The sequence below is a fragment of the Sebastes umbrosus genome, chromosome 11, assembly GCF_015220745.1.
Source record: "Sebastes umbrosus isolate fSebUmb1 chromosome 11, fSebUmb1.pri, whole genome shotgun sequence".
NCBI classification, from domain to species: domain Eukaryota; kingdom Metazoa; phylum Chordata; class Actinopteri; order Perciformes; family Sebastidae; genus Sebastes; species Sebastes umbrosus.
The window spans coordinates 15,479,041-15,502,341 of NC_051279.1; the positions used below are offsets into that span (position 1 = coordinate 15,479,041).

General features: G+C 41.2%; 2 protein-coding genes across 7 annotated transcripts in view; both read right to left on the minus strand.

Annotated features, from left to right (window-relative positions):
- Positions 1-775, minus strand: part of LOC119496471 (CUGBP Elav-like family member 3) — a 28,771-nt gene extending 27,996 nt beyond the window's left edge. For 3 of the 6 annotated variants that reach the window (XR_005208724.1, XM_037783782.1, XM_037783779.1), the window contains exon 1: positions 170-773. The gene's annotated coding sequence lies outside the window, so the exon portion shown is untranslated. Of the gene's footprint in view, positions 1-169 lie in introns of all 6 variants that reach the window. The other 3 variants (XM_037783781.1, XM_037783778.1, XM_037783783.1) reach the window with 2 other exon arrangements.
- Positions 776-6,574: 5,799 nt separating this feature from the next.
- adamtsl4 (ADAMTS-like 4) overlaps positions 6,575-23,301 on the minus strand; it is a 39,665-nt gene continuing 22,938 nt past the window's right edge. Inside the window, exons 7-18 of the mRNA XM_037783762.1 lie at positions 17,107-17,246; positions 16,474-16,678; positions 15,840-16,024; positions 13,957-14,140; positions 13,139-13,402; positions 12,823-12,952; positions 11,356-11,560; positions 10,607-10,780; positions 10,328-10,507; positions 9,354-9,533; positions 9,056-9,203; positions 6,575-8,031 (exon numbers count right to left, since the gene is read on the minus strand). Of these exons, the coding sequence (XP_037639690.1) occupies positions 7,901-8,031; positions 9,056-9,203; positions 9,354-9,533; positions 10,328-10,507; positions 10,607-10,780; positions 11,356-11,560; positions 12,823-12,952; positions 13,139-13,402; positions 13,957-14,140; positions 15,840-16,024; positions 16,474-16,678; positions 17,107-17,246 (2,126 nt within the window). The 3' untranslated portion in view covers positions 6,575-7,900. The remainder of the gene's footprint in view (positions 8,032-9,055; positions 9,204-9,353; positions 9,534-10,327; positions 10,508-10,606; positions 10,781-11,355; positions 11,561-12,822; positions 12,953-13,138; positions 13,403-13,956; positions 14,141-15,839; positions 16,025-16,473; positions 16,679-17,106; positions 17,247-23,301) is intronic.

Consider the following 23,301-nt stretch of genomic DNA (forward strand, 5'->3'; position numbering starts at 1 on the left):
TTGTTTAGCCAGCTGTAGGTTACAGCACATACACACACGGATGTCATGGGGCTCCCTTTGCTCTTTGTCCGATCCCCACTCAATGTACACACACACACACACACACACACACACACACATATCAGAACAAAACAACACACAAACAGGCTACATACATGAGAGGTCTTACCGTTATCAGAGGATGGTTGTAATGGAGCAGAGTGAGTGTAGATCAGGAATTAAAGAGGGATGTTGGGTCCCCGTTGTTGTCCTCACCGCGCTCCGTCCCGTCCTCCTTCCTCTCCTCTCTCTCTCTCTCTCTCTCTGGATGCTCTTTGTGCCTCTCCTCCTCCTCCTCCTCCTCCTCTTTTACTCCTCTGGTGTACAGATACTAGAGAAGTGTGTGTTTTTAACCAAAACCCTCCGGTGTGTTCCCGGTGTGGAGGCTCTCAGAGTAGCAGGTGAGTTCAAAATCACAGCTCGTTGTCACCGCAACGTCCAACTGACGTTTAACCAACCGCTCAAAATCCCAGAGTGGACGCAGCTATAGCTAGTTAGTTTAGTCACTTTCACTCTTAATTCCTGTTAAATTAACAAAGTGATAATAAGCTAAACCAAACGCTTAAATTAGGGGAAAATCCAACAGTGTAAACTTGGTCTCTTGAGACTTTTCTCCACCGTTATAGCCGTTATTCTTCCAACCGTTATTGTTCCAACCGTTACTCTTACTACTATATGTTCTTGTTGCGTCTCAACCGTCCAACGGCTCCAACGGCTGGATGGCGTTTAACGTCTAATGCCGGTATCTCCTCTACTCCCCCTCCCTCACAACCAGAGCGGTTGCTAGCTGTGACGTAACACCCAGGGACCGTCGATAAAAACGTCCGCCTCACTCACACGAAATAAATAAATAAATAAATAAAAGGTTATCCCTTAATCACTCAATTACCTCTACATCTTCATTCCTTAGTGTATACTGTATTTTTGTTGTGTTTACATATTTTCCAGAAGTGTTTTTAAACTCTTTTCCCGAGCCACGGTTTTGCGGGTGAATCTTTTTCTACACGTTGCCTAGGTGATGCCGTGCCTATTGTTCTAGCCGCGAGCCTCTGGCCTTGGTGCTGAAACGACGTGCCTCTTGACGTGAAGCCTGAAAGCGCGTCCCCGACGCCGTCGTGCACGTAAGTCACGACTATATACTACAGCTGTTCACGCCCGAGACCCGAAATCACGCTCACACCCACTCACAGAGTACAAATGTGTGACAGAGAGAGAGAAGAGAAGGAGAGATAGCTTTGGGGTTGGAGTTGGCCTACTTTAGGAAAAACTGGTCGACATTGGTGCTATTTCACTGAGATATGTGTAAAGACAGAGTCCAATGTTAAACCTGCAGCAGCAGTCAATGTTTTTGGCATCACTGTGCAAAAATTCCATAATAATATTTCAGTTTATTGTAATTAAAAGTGCTCTGAGAGATCATTTCTGCACCTCCTCATGGCTCTGTTTTCATGCTTTAAAAAATCTAGCCCGTGACTTTGACCAATCACAGGTCATTTCATAGAGAGCGTTCCTATTGGCTGTGCTCCGGCTGGTGGGCGGTGCAATGTATTTCCTCAACTGATTTCAACATGGCTACCTGGTCACAAACTTTCTCATTTTAGAGCTAAACAGTACACTACACACAAAGGAGGACAGTCTGCAGGACAGACAATAATGCACACAGTGCACTTTCATAGACTAAGCTACTAGAGTTACCCTGCACTATACTCAGTTTTAACAGTCTCGTCTGCACTATATTCACTTTTTTAATAGTCCTGTATCACAGCTGTTACCCTGCACTATATTCAGTTTTAACAGTTTTTGTCATCTATATTTTTTGTACTTTGTACTACTAACTTTTTTTCTGCCTTTTTACTAACATGTTTGCACTATGGAACTGTGATGCTGGAAATTTGAATTTCCCTCGGGATCAATAAAGTTACTATCTATCTATCTATTTATCTACCTTTATGATGTTTCTAAGAAATAGGCATTAAAGTAACAGAATATTAATTCATGTTTGATCAGCGCTGCCTAGTTTGACCGTTTGATCAGAGTTTGCGAGTGATTGACAGCTGCTTAGAGACGACAAGACCAGCTCTGATTGGTTGTTTTCCTCCGGTCTGTGAAATCTTGCAGATGCCATTAGGAGCACTGCAGGACACCAGAGTAACGACATTTTTTTTTCAGATTACCTGTCTCATGCACTACTGTCAGGATATAGTGACCGTTTTATAAAAAACAACTTTTTTTTTAATCATATTTGCTCCAGTTCTACCAACTACAGCTTTAATGCTAAGCAGCCAGATGACACCATTTTTTATTATCTTTGAACTGTGTGTGCATTAAGAGTCTTGGAGGGGGAGACATTGAGTGAAAAGAGAGTCGTAGGGTTCATGGTAATTTACTCCAAAAGGTCACCATCTGCCTGACTTGCCTCGTGCCCTCTGTGAGCCAGCATCCCCCGCCACATTCATCCACCATATATACACTCCTCCCACACAGCACACACACACTTGCATGTATATCTCCACACTGGGGGCTTTCTTACAAGAGCAACACCGGCAGAGAGGAAGCACGGGCGCCCTGAGGATGTGAACGGTGTGCAGGCAGTGGGGCTGCACGCCACCGGAGCTGTTAAGCCTCCCTGCACGATGGAGAAGAAACACACACGCAAGGCTAAGAGTGATGCTGAGGAGGGAAAACCTCAACTTGATGTTACTCTACTTTTTTTATTTAAACCAAAGCAGACTATTACTACACATTTAAGCTACAGTTTCAGATTGTAGGCTACTACACATTCAGCAGTTAGGGCTTTATGGAACTTTTAAAAATATAATTTATGTCCGTATCACTGGTCTGGGCCAATGCATAAAAATAAATACCATAGAAATGTCTAGAAACACCTTAGAAATCCTGGCAGAGCCTGAGGCCACAAATAAGGACTCTCTTCTGTTATATATTACCTGGGGGGTGTTCACAATCTATAATCTAAATTAATCTCTTACACTGAATATACTGTAAACAGATTTGTATACATACCAGGTTCATGTTTACATGTAAAATTGACCATGTATTAAAAAAAGAATGATTCAATGGGCATTTACATTCATTTGGTATATTTCACATGACATTTTGACCCCCAATTCATAAGAATTAAGACATTAATTATTGGAGTCATTATGTCACCACTACTTTAGTATGATAGCTGGACATACACGAGTGAAAAAAACTGACTTAAATGGCTCAAAGTAGGTGTTGTTGAACACTGATTCGCAGCATTTGTCAGGGATAAATAGGTGAATATGTGCATATGCTGTACATATCCACCTACGTCATGTATATATAGCAACCTGTTACATTAGTCATTCAATTCTTATTCCAGCGTATTTGCACTCTGCACCATTGCACTACTGTATTATTGCTTACAATTTACGGTAATCTGATTTATAGACATTGTATGTTGTTGTTCCTTGTTGTATTGTTTATTTATATACTATTTATATATATTCACCTACTGGTATGTACATAATAGCTAAATGCTTAAAGTTTACTCTTGTTCAGCTTTGTTGTCCTTGTTTTTAGCAGTATTTCTATTTCTGTGTATGTACAATGAGAGCAACAAAACATGGAGTCAAATTCCTGGTATGCGTACTCATACCTGGCCAATAAAGCTGATTGTTATAAAAACCTACACATGATGGATATTATATAAGCAGATTCCATTATTGTGATACTCTATCCAAATGTGATTACTTGTAAAGGGGTTATATAAAGGAGTACATTGATTTAAATCACTGATTCCCTTATCAAATTAGTATTTCTCCAACAGAATTGTATCCCGAAAAGTGTCGATAAGGCGTTGAAACAGCATTAAGACGCTGGTGTTGGAAAATAACATTGACTAGGACTCATGACCTGAGTATCTCCTCCTGGCTCCTATAACGGTCACTTGGTTCTCCAGCATCCAACCACACCACTCGTATAACTGCACACAGTGGTGGAATGTAACTCAGTACATTTACTCAAGTATTGTACTTAAGTACATGTATGAGGTACTTGTACTTTACTTTACTCCACTACATTTATTTGACAGCTTTAGTTACTAGTTACTTTGATGCTAATACTTTTGTACGTTTACTTAAGTAAGACTTTGAACACACTTTTACTTGTAATAAAGTATTTTTACACTGTAGTATTGCTACTTTTACTTAAGTACTTCCACCACTGATTGCACATTCCTATTATATTTTATCAAAAGTCTAGTTTAACAAAGTTGCTACGCCCTTTAAACTCTTATTCACTGCTTTGACTTTGTTTCACCAGTGGCCTTACTCACCTCCTACTCTCCTACATCTACACTTCAGGCATCAAGACATATCTGACCTCTCTGAACTTGGCTTAGACGGGTTTTTATTCACAGGGGGCTTGGAATAATCTGCAGGATGAACTTGATTTGGAAATGCTGCCTTCGTATCGGAAATTGAAACACCACATTTCATATAAAATATGCTTCATTAAGGACTTTGTATATTCATGTCATTCAGGTCAGATTTTTATTGTGTTGTATGTGAATGTTGAAAATCGACTGATCGTTCTCATTTGATTACTGATTAAACTGATTTTATGTTGCCCTTTTGTCCAGGTAACAGATAATATATCTCAAGAGAAGTCCTGGTGAAATAATTAAATACATTAATTAAAAAATATATTAAAAAAACACTAACTAAAAACAAACAACTAGTCACAATGCAGACTTGACACCAAAAAGAGACATTTATTCTGTAGGCCACTTATTTCTGAGGAGAACTCGGCTTCTTAACTCATCTACGAGACTCAACGGCGCCATCATTTGGATTAAACTGGCTATTTCACCCTTAATCGTAAACATGACACACCAATTCATTTCTGTGTTGTTTTATTTAAAATGAAGCTTTGAGATAATTTTTTCCACACTGTTTTTTGTTTTTGCATGATAATAAAAAAAAAAACATGTCTGTGTATCAACAATAACAATCTTATAAACTCTGGTGGTAACAAAGAAAATTTGCTACAGCTTCTTAAAACAAAAAAATAAATTACATGTTCTTTCGATAATAGATAAATTACTATCCTTTTTTTGTTTTTATATAAAAAGTAATTTTCACTACAAGGGATTAGAGACAAGAATGACGCATTCAAAGCCACAATCACGAAATACACAACCATACACACACAAACATGAACGTACATGTCACACATCCAAACATCCAAACATCACAAGTACAATAAAGATTCTCTTGTCAAATGCAAAATAGTTATATGACAGTTAGATGTGAATAAATGCAGTCTACAACAACACTTCTGATAACTCTACTCAATTATAAAACATAAGCGCTTATACTATGTTCAAAGAAATTATAGACATTAAAACATATCTGACAAATATACAGACTCCTCACCTTTGAGTGGGCAGGGTGTAATGTGTGTGTATGTCTTCTTGGGAGGTGTGGGAAAAGAAAAAGAGTGAAGTATAAACAGTCGATATAAGAGAAAGAGAGCGTAAAGAGTACTTACACACATATACAGAGGTCGCCACCTCAGAATGCAAAAATATTTACTTCAGGTCAAAGCAGAGTGACTGCATTTGATCCATATCATAAGCTAACTTATTAAAAGACAATTGTAAGAAAGCAGCTTTCTCAGTCTACACGAGGTTTCCTAATTATGGCTTCACCTACTCTCATAGGACAGATTCATCATCTCCTCCCAAGAAGGTGACGACGGATGCAAAAAGAGAAGATATTGAGATGAGGTGAGGAAACAGGAAGGACATAAAGATGTTTTTTAACACCACGGCACAATCGTCATGGTGCTGTGATCACTAAATTGAAGAAATGAAGTCGGTGAGGAGTGAATCGTTTTACATCTCCAGACCAAGTTTGTGGTTAAAGGCGATATATTCTATATTTTTCTTATTGTCAAGAACTCCCATGAAAAAACACATGCATTGGCTGAGTTGCCTCACATAGCTTAGTTCTCTTAAACTCTTAAATCCACGTGTTAATCCGCAGCTGAAAATAGTTCCAACAAATGCACTATTTTCTCTAGTTTGAGGAATGTTTGCTAAAAACTACAGTGCCCTGCTGTTTAAGGAACTACTGGGTATTTAAAACAAATGCAACTATATATTTGTGAGCTGTTTTTAAAGAGCAGTGTGTAACATTTCGGGGGGGTCTATTAGCAGAAATGGAATATAATATTCATAACTATGTTTTCATTAGTGTATAATCACCTGAAACTAAGAATGGTTGTGTTTTCGTTAGCTTAGAATGAGCCCTTCATATCTACATAGGGGGCGGGTCCTCTTCACGGAGTCTGCCATGTTTCTACAGTAGCCCAGAACTGTGAAACTGTGGTAACGAGAGCTGCAGAGTGCAAAACTGTGGTACTGCCAGCCGCTGTCTGACTTCCGTTGCTCCTAAAGTAGTGTTATTATGGTAAGGATGGCCTCTGAGCGAGGTGAACGGCGTTACCACGGTTTTGCACTCGGCGGATCACGTTGCCGCAGTCTTGGAAAGTGAGGAGTGAGAGGAGAGGTACTCGGTTGCAATCTGCAACCACACCACTAGATGCCAAATCCTACACACTGTACCTTTATGATGAACATGGGCACTGTAGCTTATTTTGAGTCAATCCCACATTGCACCATCCTGGTGTCATAAATACTAACTAACATGTTAATCCGCAGCTGAAAATAATCCCTAACAAATGCACTATTTACTCTTTTTTGGCTAACATTTGCTAAAAACTACAGTGTGCCCAGTTGTTTAAGGAAATGACTGAGCATGTTTAAAACAAATGAAACAATATATTTGTGAGCTGTTTTTAAAGATTTGCATCATCAGGCTAACACATTGTTGGTTTGGTCTTTTCATGTGATTTGTTGACAAGAACAAAAGTATAGGACAACACCTGTCTTATCCCTTGTTAATAAAATGTTTTGTGTGTTATTTAGTGAGCAGCATCGTCTTTAGTTTAGTAAAAACTGCAGCTATGAGTCTTCACATCTTAGCCGTGGATTTTAACTCCAACAGCTCTCTTTAAAGAGACCTACATGTATATGTAACTGACATGAACACATTGAAGGACTTCATGTCTAACTATCCTTCTTGTTTCGGAAGAATCTCACTTCTTCCCGTTCTGATATATTTGGTCACTAACTGCCACAGTCACCCCACTCCTTTGGTTCATCTGTCCAAATACTGAACAATAAGAGGACGCTTGAGGAAATATTTTTGGCAAACAGGAAAAAGACATACGATATGTTAATGAAATCCTTCTTCTAGCTTAGTTGGGGGTCTGAAACACAGTAGATCTATTCCAGTAGATCTTCAGCACACGTAGTACTACAGTATACACAGTTCGTCTAGCACACATGGTAATTATTTGTTCAGCACGTTTCTTTTCATAATTAGTGGTATGCATGTCTGATTTTAAGATCCTGTAGATTAAAGAGGATCTTAAAACAAAGGCTAAGTTTGCTGTTGAAACACAGCGGTGTCCTCAATGAGCACCTTCCATTATAATCTCTCAGCCTCCGAGAGGTGAAATCACAGCGAATGCATCACTCAGCCCCTTGTGACACATTATGAACCTGTTAAAGCTAACGCACAAAGTAAACAGATGTGATCTCAGTGGAATATGTGGTTCTAAAAGGACAATATGAAACCGTATGCAGAGAACTGGAAAAAGGAACCGGCTGCTTTCACAGTGTTTTACCTGAAGAATCAGGAGAAAATAGCTAAATGTTATCGGATCTGTCTACTCAGGGCTTTCCATTTCTATAGATTTCTCATTTCAGGGCTCCTTTTGACCTAACCCTCGACTTCTTGCACACCTGTCAGTGCCTCTTGTTACGCTGAGCACTCTGGGTACACGAGGCACAGCAGGCGGTCTTGTAGTAGGAATAGACGCACAGCCTGGCCTGAGCCACCGTCGCACAGTTGTGACGTCTGTCCCGGCAGTTTTCATCTGTGAACAGAGAGACGAAGAGAGAGGTTGGTGGCAAGAAAGACACACATGAATACGCAACATTTTTTATTTTCATTTTATTGCAACGTACTATTGGTGCCTTCAAATGAAACTTGTGAGCTTGTGTTTACAAGTCATGTACACAATATGTTTGGCGTTCAAGTGGTTAAGTCGTGAGATCCCCGCTGCTAAGCAACGGCAATTTTAACGTTACTGTCTATATATATAATATACGACTAAAAATACAAAACATTAACTTATTATGCACTGAAAAATTAACTTCCATGGCATCCGACCATTTCTGACAACGTCAACAAACACGTCACCCATTGTGAACTCAGAGCTTTCAGAAACTTTCCACTTACGAGGTTGTGAATACCACAAGAGGGGGCGTTCATATGGACTCTTCTCGTGAACACGGTAAACACGACCCCATTTGAAGGCACCATATATCTCGGAGTCAGTCAGACGACTATGGCACGCCTTCAACTGGTGCAAAATGTAGCCACACGTCTGCTAACAAAATCTAAACAATCATGCCCTATTACTCCGATTTTAATATCATTAAACTGGTTTCCAGTGAAATTTAGAGTTCTTTACAAGAGTTTACTTTTAGCTTGTAAAGCTTTGAAGGGGCTCGCTCCAGCGTTTCTCAGTGACCTTTAACATCCCCTGCTGTCTTCCTGGAACACTGAGGTCATCGGATAAGCAGCTGCTTTCCATCCCTGGTATTCATTTGAGGCATGAAGCTGACTGTGCCTTTTCCAAGTTGTGGAATTGCCTCCCTCTACATGTTCGATCAACCCCCAACATCGAATGTTTCAAATCCAGGCTAAAAACCCACCTGTTTTCTCTGGCCTTTGATGTGTGTTAAATATGTCAATATGTGTTTTTTGTCAGTGTGTCCTTTTTACTTTTTACTGTGTAAAGCACTTTGGTCAACCGTGGATTGTTTTTAAACTGTGCTATATAAATAAACTGACTTGACTTGACATGACATTGTCACACACACACACACACCTACCTGGGACTTGTGGACTGCAGGGTATTGTGTTGCAGATTTGCTCCTGTTCAGGTTTGGGTCTTAAATCACATTCATGGCTGTGCTTTTTCTCTGGTGTTAGACACCGTACCTCTCTCATTTGTAAGCCTTTTCCACAAGAACGTGAGCACTGAGAACAAAGAGAGTGTAAATAATATGGTTATAAATCAAAATAAATCATTATTTGTAGAGTTGTTCAGACCAATTCTGTCACATCATTTCTCTTTCCAACATTTGATTTTCCCAGATCCCCCTCCCTCCCTATCCCCCCGTCACTCACCGCACTCCACTCTGTTGTGAACCACTGAGGCTCACACTCTCCCATCTCACACTCTTGGACCGCGGCAGGTTTGTCCAGATGAGCGCACTCACTGGCTGGTGCGACAGTCAAATCATTCCCTGTCTTCTTGACACAAATGATGTCTCGTCGCTGAGTTCCATTCCCACAGGGGACATTACACTGGAAAAAAGGAGCACAGTAGCTGTATTTATTGAACTGCTTAATATATCACTGCAATATGAACGTCCTTTTACTCCAAAACAAACATACAAAACCTTTATATGCAAAAAAAAAATAGAGCAGCAACGATTAATCGATTAGCTGTCAACTATTAACTTAATCGGCAACTATATTGATAATCAATTAATCGGTTTGAGTAATTGTTTAAAGAAAGAAAAAGTCAAAATTCTCTGATTCCAGCTTCTTAAATGTGAATATTTCTGGTTTTGTTACTTTTGTATGACAGTAAACTGAATATCTTTGAGTTGTGGACAAAACATCTTGGGCTTCGGGAAACACTGATCGACATGTTTCACCATATTCTAACATTTTATAGACCAAACAACTAATCGATTAATCGAGAATATAATCAACAGATTGACAATTAGAATAATTGTAAAAAACAACAACAAGGAATTAAATAAGAAGCAAGATGACAGAAAAGACTACTTAAACTACTAATTAAAGTTACTATGGGTCAATAAAAATGTCTAGAATTGTAGAAACTAAAAGGAACATTTGAATTCCTGCACATTTGGCACTAACTTCACTGTCAATGCAAAGTTTTTGTCGGCCATCAAACACACAATACAAAACAACAATGTCTTTATACTAGAAACTTAAAAAAGAAACAAACCAAAAAGCAAAGAGGTAAAAATTGATTCACGTTTTAAACTTACTATACAGTAAAAAAAAGTCCTTCAAATGTATTTTTCCTCAATTCATCTCTGTATTTCATTCATTCTTTGCCCTACCTGTGTCCAGGGGCTGCTGTACCACATGGTCGTTGGCACACAGGGACCTCCGTTGCAGGCCTTCATCTCTGCCGGTTTATCCCCAACACAGTCCCCTCCTCCTCCTCCCTCTCTGACCCCTCCTCGGGTCAGACACACCACCTCCCTCTTCTGCACCCCGGGGCCACACTGCGCCGAACACTGACGGACAAAGTGGAAGATCATGTTGAGGATTACTGTTAAGCGTTAAGTGCTGTGGATGTTTCTTCTTTTTGCTGCTGTATATGTGTTGTTACTCACAGTGTTGGACCAGCCAGTGAAGTACCAGTTGGTTACACAGGGGCCCATGTTGCACTCCTCGCTTCCTTGCGGGCGAGCCCTGGTGTTGCACTCCTTTTCGTTCACCACGCTGCCTTGATCGCTGAGGCAGTTCACGCTCCTCGTCCTCCTCCCAACTCCACAGTCCACCGAGCACTGGGACAAACGGAGAGGAGGAAAACAAGCATGAGTATAAACAGATGAAAGAAACGGCACGAAACTGAGAGATGAAACGCACATCATTCCCATTACCTTGATTAGAATCTAAAGTTGATCAAATACTAGCCGACAAAAAGAGTTGACGGTTGATTATCAATCAAAAAAATTCCTTGGTTGGAACTGTGTGCTTTTCTTATGATTAATATCTATTATATTGTTTCTATTTGCCCAAAAATGTGTGACTGATTAATTGAAAAACATAAATCAACCACAATCTTAGAAAATTATTTATGCAACCCCAACCATGGCACAGTGTCTGCAGCCGTCTCTGACTTGAAAAGTACTTAAATAGTTGCATGTTGACCTAATGAAGGAATTTTTAAATTTATGATAGAGACAAAGTGCCATAATTTCAAAGTGCCAAAATGAAAACCCCATGCACACAAGCACTCTTGCTTTCAGCCTGTGTTATGTCTACACATTCCGAGATAAATTACTCTGCTTCTTCTTACAGTGTACGCAGACCCATTAGTAGACACATCGGCCATCATATACTGGTGTTGATGACCTACCGTGCCCCAGTCGGAGCTGACCTCCCAGTGGGAGCAGGGGCCATGCTGGCACGCCTGCGTGGAGTCTGGTGGGGTGAGGTTAGCACAGCGCTGCGGGTGGACCATGGTGGAGCGGTTCCCAAAGCTCTGCCTGCACTGGAGCTGCCTCTGCTGCACGCCGGGGCCGCAGGACACACTGCACTCTGACCACGAACTGGCCTCCCAGCTGAGAGAGAGAGACAGACGGATACGGGGAAGATACATTTTACAGGAAAATAACAAACATGGCTTCAGATACACAACTACTTCAATAACATCTAACACTGTGTGTCAGGATTAGATCACCACAAATCATGTATGCTCTGACATAACGTCAAATATTATCCAAAAATGATGGGTATTTAGATATTTGTAAGCATGTTTAGGTACCTCTCTGGCTTTTAACATGGCACAAACTAAAGAGTTAACAAGTTAGCTTGTTTATTGCAATTATTCATGCTTCTTAGAAAATATGTAAAGCTGCAACCATTAATCGATTAGTTGTCAACTACTAAATCAATCATCAACTATTTTGATAATCGATTAATTGGTTTGAGTATATTTTTAAGAAAAAAAACCCCTCAAAATTATTATTCCGGCTTCTTAAATGTGAATATTTTTCTGGTTTCTTTACTCCTCTATGACAGTGAACTGAGTATCTTTGAGTTGTGTACAACATTTTTTCACCATTTTTTGACATTTTATAGACCAAATAACTAATCGATTAATCAAGACAATAATCAACAGATTAATCGACAATTAAAATAATCATTTGTTGCAGCCCTAAAAATGTGTACTGCAAAAAAATCTCCATCTTATCAAGTCCTTTCTGTCTGTAATTGAACATTCTAGACAGAAATCTGCCAGCGCAGTAACACATAATATCAACCTGTTTACAGTATAAATCAGAAATGAGCGTCTGTATCTTGAGACAAGACAAAATAAGACAGGTTTGCTGCACTTGAATAAAGAAAACATTTTTTTTAGAAAATACTTGAAAACAAGGTGATTTGCATTGGAAACAAATAAAAATAGGCCACACAGGCAGATATTTGTTCTTGAAAATTGACATTAAGCACTCAAAGAACAGAAAAAAATACTTAATAAGGAGATTTTGCAGCATGGTGTTCATGCAGTGAATTATCAGCTGTGGAAAAAAGCAGTGGCTTCTGAAGAAAAATGCATTTTTTCATTTCCTGGAGTGCTGAAAATAAAATAATCAGTGGTGTAGTAGAAGGCATACGCAGGTATACTGGGTATACCTACATCTATTTCTGACGGTTTACAGTATACCCATCTATCGTCCAAAAAGCCATTGGAATATGTAGGAGAGTTTACCCACTTCCTCCTCGGTAACCTAGTAGTCCACCCACCTCATCAATGACCACTACAGCACTGAAAATAATACTGCAATGTGTATCTTTTCAAGGTAACTCTGTGTTTTCTCACAATGGTGGGCAGGGAAATGTGTTGCAAGGCTCCTCCTCAGGAACCGGCTTGGCGGCAGAGTCACACTTCCTGTCCGGGACTTCTTCGTCTGTATGGCGGTTTATACACAGAATGACTCTGTTCTGAGAACCTACAGAGAGAGAACGACGGATGGATATATGAGAAAGACATCAGTTCAATGTTCTTGTACTTGCACTGACGAACCACAGGGGGGAGACATCACTTTAGCCAACGTAAGTAAGTAAGTCATTTTAAGCATAGAGCAATGAGGTAAAAAATCCCACGCATATTATACCAGGCATTTATGAACTCTGACCTTTGCCACAGGAAACAGAGCACTCTGTGAGTCCTCCTCTCCTCCACACAAAAGGGGGCTGAGTGTCTGGTGGCAGGTCAGTGCGAGGGGGGATACGAGCATTCCTGTTGGGTGCAGAGCCCCGAGGACGTGACCTCTCAGGTGTCCATCGGTCCGACGAAGGGGGAGAAAACACAGAGCTGGAAGAGGAGGAGGAGGGGAAAGAAGGGACCGAAATAGGAGGAGGAGCCGGAGGAGGGTCTTCTACTGACACTGTGAGAGGACCTGGGAGAAGAAAAAACAGATTGACATAAAGACAAATCAGACAGGATGGCAAAGGTGGGAGAGAGAGGTGAAACAAACACAAGGAGGTGGAGAAAAGAGCGATAAAGAGTGAGCAAAGACATGAAAGTTGAAATATTGTGTATAGGAGGAAGGCGGTGAGTCAGACGCTAATGATGTAATGATGAGGTCAGGGTCTCATGACAGCAAACATGTGGACCAGATAGCCTCCCATCTAGGTCATACACAAACACACAAACACACTTGCACAATAATCCCTCCCCCTTGGCTCACAACCACACCCAACCTGATCCATAAACATGTCACTCACGCTCGTGGTTCACAGTAGTGTTTCTCTGAGTAATTTGGAAAGAATGAATCTTGAGATTTAGGGTTTTAATTCTACGACTGACAAGATTCAACTATGTGCTGAACATGACATGTTGAAAAACCCAGAGTCTCTGTGCTACTGTAGAAAACAAGCAGAAACCACGGCTGTTAAAAAGATAGCGAAAGAGAAGAAGGAAAATCAGAAAGTTGAAGTGCAATGGACGTACTGCGAAGGGGTGACCTCCCTTGCTCTCGCTCTCGCTCCCTCGGCCTCTCTCTGGGTGCTTCCCTCTCTCTCTCTCTGGGTGCTTCCCTCTCTCTCTCCGTCAGCCTCTCTCTCTCCACCTCCTTCTTCTCCATGGGGACATAAAACTCGTAGTCGATGCCTGGGTTCTCCTTGTGGAAAATGATCTGGAGAGCAAAACAGGTTGAGGGGAACAGACAGAGCAAGAGGTGAAAAGCAGCCAATGACGAGAAACACCCTAAGACAGCTTTACGGATCCCCATAGAGATATGTACCAAGAGGTCAGGATGAGCCACATAACAGCCTCTAAGACCCTGGCAAGGAACCAATGTCAAGATCAAGGATGCCTCAGCAGGGTGTATGCTTGTCATTATGTATCCCCCCTCTTATTATGAATAGGACCATCTTACAAGACTTAACATATCCAAGGTCATCTAAACTTAATCAGCTGGAGTCCCATCATGGCAACGACATTTAGATCTGCTATTTGTTTGCCTGAGATGGCAATGTAATTCAGGCAGTTGCTCAATCTGTCAATGCTGCACAAATATGCACATAATCTCTGTAAAACCACAACATATCAGGGTTTTGTTTGTTTGTTTTTTTATAACTTTATTTTTCAGGATGTGAGCCACCATCGTGACATATAACCAAGGTCAACAGGAAGAAAATAAAGGAACAAAAAAAAGGATAAAAGGACACAACACAAAACTAAAACAACAACTACAAAAAAACAGTAAAAAGGTTACTTCTAAAAAAAAAAACCCCGGCTGCTAGCAGTTAAGATGCTGACCATGAACTACAATGTTCCCGGTTCAAGTTCCTTCCAAAGAGCATTTAACTCTAACTGACCTCTCTCCTCTGCCATACTGATGCAATAGTAAGATAAAGTAGCTGAGTGCTGGCGGGAGCCGGAGACAAACCACGGGTGTATTTAAGGGTGTAACCTACGTCCTATAAGCCCAGAGAACTGTACTACGAAGCAGGATTTAGGGTTAGTTAAGCCAGATAACAAGAAGATACCCTGGATATGTTGAACTCGCTTCGTAGTACAGGCCCCTGGTCATCACATGCTGATCCTGACAACCTGAGATATCATAAAACAGTCAGTGTACAACTGATAAACACTTTTAATTTGGACTTTTTCATAGTTTTTTCTGTAGCCAAACTTAATTTTGTCCCGCCAGTGGCAAGGCTCTACCATAGACTGTATATAAGAAGTGGACGCAGTCACTGCGATGTCCCCCATTGGTTTTTGGACTGCTGTTTTGAAGCCTCGAGTTCGGCATTTTAGCCGTTGCCATCTTGTTTTTTGGGAACCAGAAGTGAGAGGGTGGAGCTCAGTACAACCGAACACTGAATAACACATTTTTAGGCGACCAAAATGTTACAACTTACTTTGATGAACTGAAAACACAGACAACACCCAGACTGGACAACTATAGACTAAATAAAGCCTTAAAAATGCAGGTGATACCAGCGGAGATCAATCTGCTATTTTTTATGCCCTCCTTCCCCGTAGCTACTGGATGCAAAGCTGCAGATGAGTTCTGTTCTTTAATAATATCTTAGCCTGAGGATAGAGCTGTTACTATTAAGCCCTGGATAGTCTGATGTGGCTCAGGCTGAGCTTTAGTATAGCTGTCTTTATCCCGCCATAATGCTAAAATAACGCAGCCTATCTGGAAGATCTTGACACACAGCAGAAGAGCACAGCCTCGGGCTTACAACAATGTCATAGAGATGTGAAATACCCTGTGTATACACATCTGTCTATGTGTATGTGTGAGATTCTTATCAGTAACTTAATTTTGCCATGACCAGGCTCATGTTTGCTTACAGGGTTAAAATAAACACTGTACTTACATATAGCTGTAGCTGTGTGGTGGTGGGCCCTGGAGCTCCGAGGGACTCGCCTTTCTCTTCCTCCCCCTCCGCCTGTGTTCTAGGTCGGGTGTAAGTGAAAGTAGTCCCTCCTGCCTTGTACTCCCCAGGAGGGTCCACAGCCCAACGTCCATTCACCACTGAAGCCCCCGTGCCACTCCTCATGGCTGGAAAAAACGTGGGTGGAGAGTTAGAAAGGCAGACAGGAGGAATGGAGCAAGATTTGAGTCAAGTTTTCTTTTCGAAGTTTGACCTTGTATAGTCTACATAGTGGCAAATTCTTCGGAAACCCCCATGTAAGCTCAAACAAACTCTCAGACAGACAAACACAGACTTTGGAGTGCTGTCAACAGGAGGACAAACACGTACACACTTCACTGGTTCCTTATGGGCTCTAACAATACAAGCTTTATCTCCTTGGAGTCTGGGAGGCCACAAAATTGACAGTCTTTTAGTCCAAGCCAGCACACACATGTCCATGGGCCAAATCTCCTTCCCAAATCTACAATTCCCTCGCCAACGTCTCACTTTTACTGAAGCTGCAACCAGCATTATGTAAGAAATGTTAAACCGTGTGTGTGTGTGCATGATTTCGTTTGTGTCTATTAGCTCTTACCAAGGTAATTAGGGCTGGCTCGCCTCTCGTTGATGTTAATGAAAGTAGCTCCGGGCGGGATGTCCAGGATCTTGTGGTAACCGAGGGGAACCGAGACATTTTGGAAGCTTCCCGTCACCTTTCGACAGGAGCTGTCCCGCCCACCACACACTCCACACTTGTCAATCACAGCGCCGGAGCCCAGTACCCTGTCGCAACCCTCGGTCTGGCAGGAGAGGAAGGTGAAAAACATGTGAGTGATGGGTCAGACAATGAGGGGAAAAAAGCGGGGTAGGGTAACGAGAGATGTGGGAGGAGGGGTAACGACAGAGCAGAGAAAATCTACTCCAATGTGGTCGACATGTCACATCCACCGCCAGTGTTTATTTCACTGTTGTTTGTGTAAATTGGTAACTGTTGCTGGCCAGATTCATGCCAGAAATAGAAGGGTGGAATAAGGGCAAAATCAGAGAGTGCAAATGAGAGAAAGACACAGAACAGAGGCCCAGAGCAGGGTAAAAAAAAAAGGATTGGAGACACTCTGAGTCTGAATGCGACTAGGGGGTTCTGGACATTGTCCACTCTGACTAGACAGGATGGGCACAGACACCTGAAGCAGAAATCTCCCACACATACACTTTTAAATACACTCACCAGACATCGTCCCTCTACACACACGTCGTTGGAGCTGACGTTGAAGCAGGGGGTCCCGTCTCTGACACGCTCGGCCAGGCGGACATAGAAACGATAGCCGGCAGGTCTGCAGGTCAGCTCGCACTGTTTTTCCGCACCAACTGCAACACACATACAGAGGAGAGGAGGGTTAAAAACATGTATTGTTTTAAGTGTGTGTGTGACTGTGAGATCATCTGCGTGAGTCTGTGTAGCTTCTTTCTGCCTGCCGTGGAGAAGACCCAGCTGGGCAATGAATGTCTTTCCATGTGGCGTCCCCGACTGTCAGACAGCACCGAAGTGATTTGCTATTTCCCCTGCTGCTCACTTGTGTGAGTGCATTCACCGCTGCACCTTCCCAGGAGAAACATACCCAGAGGAGAGGTGTAAACATAAGCCTGAGGAAGGTTTGATTTATGAGAGGAACCCAACGGGCAAACACAGCAGGGAGAGATGTACTTGAAAGAAGAGAACAGAAGGGAAGAATAAGAGAAAGAAAAGACAGCTTCAAGGCAAAAGAGGAAACTGAAGTCCTTCAGTACCGAGAGAATAGGCAGACAAATACACAAGTGGAGAATACAGAGGATCTCTCAAGGGAATAGGAGAGGGGTACAAGACAAATATGTGGAGAAAGTGAGAAGAGTGTGTCTGTGTGGTGAAATACAATGAGCAGGTTTAAAGGAATAGTTCAACATCTTGTTTCTTTACAAGAGTAAAATGAGAAAATATCAATCTGAAGTCTATAATAGTTACACCATTTAATTCCCTTTAAAACCGCAAATTGACAATTATACACATGTTTATGTAATCATTAAACAAACAAGACACACAATGTGTTATTTAGTGAGCTTTAGAGGTGTTGGTAGATGTATTTTTAAACTTTGGACAGAACCAGGCAAGCTGTTTCCCCCTGTTTCAAGTGTCTATGCTACAGTTTTACAGACGACTCTTTTACAATGGTGGCCAATGGGGTAAGTGCTTTTTTGGCCGCAGGGTGATTTTTCACTGCAATACCACGGCCAGTGGCCACTAGAAGAAATTGGAAGCAAGAATGAGTGGCGGCGTTGTGTCCAGGCCTTATTATACATCCATGAGCATAACACGCCCGAATAAAGTGTCAAGTTGCATTGTGGGTAATACAGGAGCAGTTTTGACAGGATGGAAGAATGTGTGGGATAAAAAAAAAATATTTTGATACGTTTTGAAAAAAACTGTCCATTGTGAGTCCGACAATGTTATAGAGGAGGATTTCTAAATCGTTGAAACACTCTCTTAACACACGGACATGAAATTATCATTTTGTCTCATTCTTGGACAGAAAGCGAATAAGTATATTTCCCAAACTTTGAAATATTCCTTTAAAGAAGAGTGAAAGAGGAAGAGCAACGGGGGATAAAGACAGGAAGGGACATTGAGCGGCTCCACTCTTTGTCATCCTGTTTGAGGTCAGAGATTGGGGGTCTAACAGGGGTTAAAGTCCTTGGGCAGAGCTGCTGTGTGTGCGTGTATATGGCTGCGTTTGTGTGTGTGAAATAGAGCTATAAAAATGAGCTAATAGCATGAGTACCGGGTCATAGATTTAGTTGCAGATGGGAGGGAGGGGTTTCTGTCAGCAGGAGTTCAGGGGTTAAAGGACAAATTCTATGCTTCTGAAATTATGACTTCTCACTGTGGTGTTATATTTCTCTGCCACATTACAACAAAAATATATACCCACAATTGAATTATATATAAATATGAACAGCATGACACCTTGTGGTGAAACTATTGTACAGTTAGTTATATTATTCTGACCTTGAAGCGGTTTGAAAAATAGTGTTTCTCTCCCAAAGCGCTTCTTTTGAGAAATATTTTTGGCATTTCAAAGTAATCAAAGTGTGGTTCTGATATTACACAAATGCCACTTAATCTTCATACAATAACACTGAAGATTGTTCCATTATGGGAAGATCTCCTCTCCCATCATCAGTAAGTAACCCAAAGCCCCAACCATCATCAAAGTCAAGATGTTCATAGGAGATAGCCCACAACAAAGACTAAAGGTCAAATACCAGACCCCTGCTTTCACCTCGCGTGTCCAAGGGAGCGTGTAGTATGTAGTAAACTTAAAGTAACTCCATATGCTTTCACAGAATCTCGGTTACTTGAATTTCTACATTGAAGTGCAACGCTTCGCCAGGTATAATATAAATAGTAAACAAGTCATCATAGGTGAAAATAGCAAACCTCCAGACAGCAGAGAAGGATTAGAAAATCTGAACTGTTAAGATGCCATTTTTATTGTTTTGTCGGCTTCCATTTCGTCAAATACAAGGTGCTAAGGAAGCTTGGAGTATTTCAGTGGACGGGCAAAGTTAATTTTTATCTTAATGACAAAAAAATTGGCGAAAAAATACATCTGCATCAGGGGTGAGCCATGTTTTGAGTTTCGACAAAAAGGTTTCTAGAAAACGAGATACCATGTACAGGTTTGGGCCTTTGCAAGTTAGACATCCTGATGATCCGTGTACATTAAGGAGTGTATTTTATCTCACTAAGTGGCGGGAAGTGGTCAGGAAGTCATACACGTGAAGCAATTGACTCAGGCTGGATGTTTATCTTTCCACAACTGTGTAGGTACATCAACTGGCTTATAAATATACTCTGAAATTGTAGTACTGGTCCTTCAGAAGAAGTAAACATTGGCTCTGTGATACTTAAAGAGTTTAGTCAGCAGAGACAGAATACCTATATGAATAATGTGAATGAGAGAGAGAGAGAGAATATAAAACATTAGAAAGTGCTTCATCTGCATACAACAATATGTCATCGGCATATGTGGAAACTATCTAGTGACAATGAGAGAAAGAAGAGGAATGAAGGGGTGTTATGTTATTGTCTCTGATTTAAACAATATGGAACCAAAACTGCTTTCAATTAGTAAGAACACATCAGAGAGTATTTCAATTATTTTTTGTAATGTCTTAAAATGACTCAGCGGCTTCCTGTAATCTGCTTTTCTCTGATGGTATTTTATCAGAAAAGGAATCTGTTCTTTTCAAAGTACTTGATATTACAATGTGGGGTAAAAAATCTCATACTTATATTGATTTTACCGACTGATTTTGTTGATTTAACTGATTCTGATTAACATGAATGTCAATTTTATTAGCAGCATATAACTACTGTTCAATAACTAGTATGAAAGCATGAGTTAATGTCCATGACTGCCATCCGAATGAGCCAAATTTCTTAAACTATCACCACTTATTTGCTCCCATTCATTTGCTACTGTCTGATAATTGCAGTGAGACGGATCTACAGTACATATTTAGAAATAAAGAGAAAGGGAGGCAGTGTTCCCACCCTCTTTCTCTCTCCATCCTCGTTCTCTCTTTCCGTCTGTCATAGTTATCTTTGAGAGATTAGACTGGGGACAGTGACAGAAAAGAGAGGGGGAGACGTGTTGCCACTCATGTACTCTCTGCCAATCTCTCTGCATGCTTCCTCCTCATCTCCCTCATTCTCCATCTCCTCTTCTTCCACCCTGAAGTCATGTTCGAGTGCTCTCCAACTCCTAATCATCTTTAGTTTTTCTTTCAATTTAAGCATCTTTATCTTTCATTTGTCTCTAGCTACTTCACTGTTTTCGCCTCAATCTCGGGCCCCTCTTTCTCTTCCACTGTCTCTCTCTCCCTCTCTCCCTCTCCGAGCTTAGTGTTCAGACAGTGGAATATATGTTGTCTAAATATACTTCCCCACTATCTCTCCGTCTAAACAAACTCCAACAGGGAGAGAGAAAGAGAGAGGCAGCGGGACAGGAAGAGGGGAGGATGGGAGAATGGGTGTGCAGAGAGGGGATGAGGCCCGAAAAAAAGGGAATATTCAAGTAAAACAACACCTGCACGTGTAGCGCTCACAACAGCAGAGAGGTACTGCTATTCAGAGCTGAGCTTGTGAGGGGAAACATTACCAGTAAAATGAATCACTTCTGTGGTTTATAACCGTCGTGGCAGCTTTACAGTCTAAGCTTCCATTTCCAAACCATAGGCCACAACACTTTGCAGTGCATACATAACAGGGCTGTCACCTTGGAGGCAAAAAATCACACACTAAGTAGCAAGGGCTGACAGCACGGTTTAACGTAAATACTTATGGGAAATATATGCAGTGCCGTACAAAGTCCTAAACAGATGAGTGCAGCTGGAGAGAAATGACTAATACGCCAGTTGGTGTTGAAACACACACACTCCTCGCAGCCTCCGGTGTGTTGATGGGAAGCTAGATATGAAGGTTTGGGTTGTAGCCAATGGGACCCGGACTGAAGTAAACAGTGCGATACAGTTTACTTAGCAGAGTGGAAAAGGATCATCTCTAGCGCAGATAGAGTGTGTCTGACCCAGCTGACGTCATCTGCAAATACCTAACACATACAGTACTGTATCTGCCCCCTCATCACCGCCAATAAATGTGACATCTGCCATTTGGTGGCTTCTTTTATCCTTAAAAAACCTCGCAGTAATCTGACTATTCTGTCTTTCTAATGCCAGAACCATGATTTTACTCATGTACCCCCCTATAAGAGGTTGTCTCTGTTTTTCTTCCTGTCCTCTCTCTCTGTCCGGTCCTCTTCTCTTCTCAGCAGATCTCAAGGACTAGCTGGTTTAAAATAAGCCGGAGTGGAGCAGAGGGCAAGAACGCAGAGCAGATACAGAGAATTTAAGAGCAGCTAAATTCAGGATAAATAGAGTAATCTCACTCTTTCCCCTCACAAACACACAGAGACGGGGGGCGGTGGGTGAAAGGAAAGCCCCTGTGTGTTTATGCAGACAGTTAGACTCCAGCCAATACCCCTCAGGCTGCTCTGACAAGACCAACAAATATCAGAACATCTTTAAGGTGTACTCCCTCTGTGTTGTCGGTGTTGACCTTTTACACAAGTGATGGAAATAACTTGTGAAATCCATCCAAAACGCTTAACCATTGCAGGGTCACAGGGAGATGGCCAGCTCATACTGGGTGAAAGGCGACCCAAGTAAATCCAAGACACTCACATTCATATAAACAGGCAGTTAAGAATTTCACATTCACCTGCATGTAGGGGTGGGCAATATGGCAATATATACTGTAAGACAAATTTGCCTACCATTAGAGAAATCGTAGCTTTCTCTTTAATATATCCGGGTGTTATATACTATTTTGAGAAATGTTGCATTTCAATAGCCGTGTGTCCATCCAATTGTCAATCTAATTTTTAAGCTAACTTTTGAAATGACGTAAAAAAGAAATGTGAATCAGGCGCATTTCCATCAACTGGTTTGGAGCGAATAAACTTGGCTACAGCGTAGTTTCGTAGTAAACAGAGTAAAAGAAGCGTGAACGAAACAAGTCGGCTTGGCCGTCTAACCCATCTACGAGAGAAAAATGGAGCGGTCTTCAGGAACTTGTTTCAATTAAGCAAGTTTTAATTGTTCTTTCATGTAAGCTAGAACCGGTTGGCCATGTTTCATATTGTCTAGAGACAAAGACGAATTAATGCAATGATTTTAATGCACGGGAATATCCGAGAAGACGCGGACAGCGGTAACAGCTGATCAGTCATGTGAGTTAAATGTTCGCTATGTCAGAATTTAATCAGTGAAGGCGTTTCCATAACCCATTTGGGCATCAACTCTTTTTTGACAAAGGCAAGAACCACCTCAAGCGAGCAAAAAAAGTTTTATCGAATTTTGCAGTTTCCATATAGCTTTTCTAATGCGATACTTCAAAATGCGCATAAAAATACAGTTTATGGAAACACGGCTAGTGAGAATGGCCATTTTATGGCAATATTCGATTCTAGTTTAATCTATTCCTTAATTTATCAGCTATTTTATTCACTGGATTACACAAAAACAGACATTATCCAAAACAAGTTTGATTGATTTAGATACAAAATTTCAATATAATACACCATAATTTTATCTATATCGCCCGAAGAATTCAAGTCCAATATTCACTCTCATTTCAGCTGTTTTAGTCACCACTAGGAAATATCTGTCTCTGTAGCTGCTAAATATCACTAACTTTGTTTATCTGCTGGTTGGTGCTGAGCATGTTGTGTACAGTGGGTTTATCTGAGCTTTTTCACTGAAAACAGCTGCCTGCTGCATCTGGAAATGAGGTTGATGAGATAAGCGACCGTGAAAATCAGTAAAG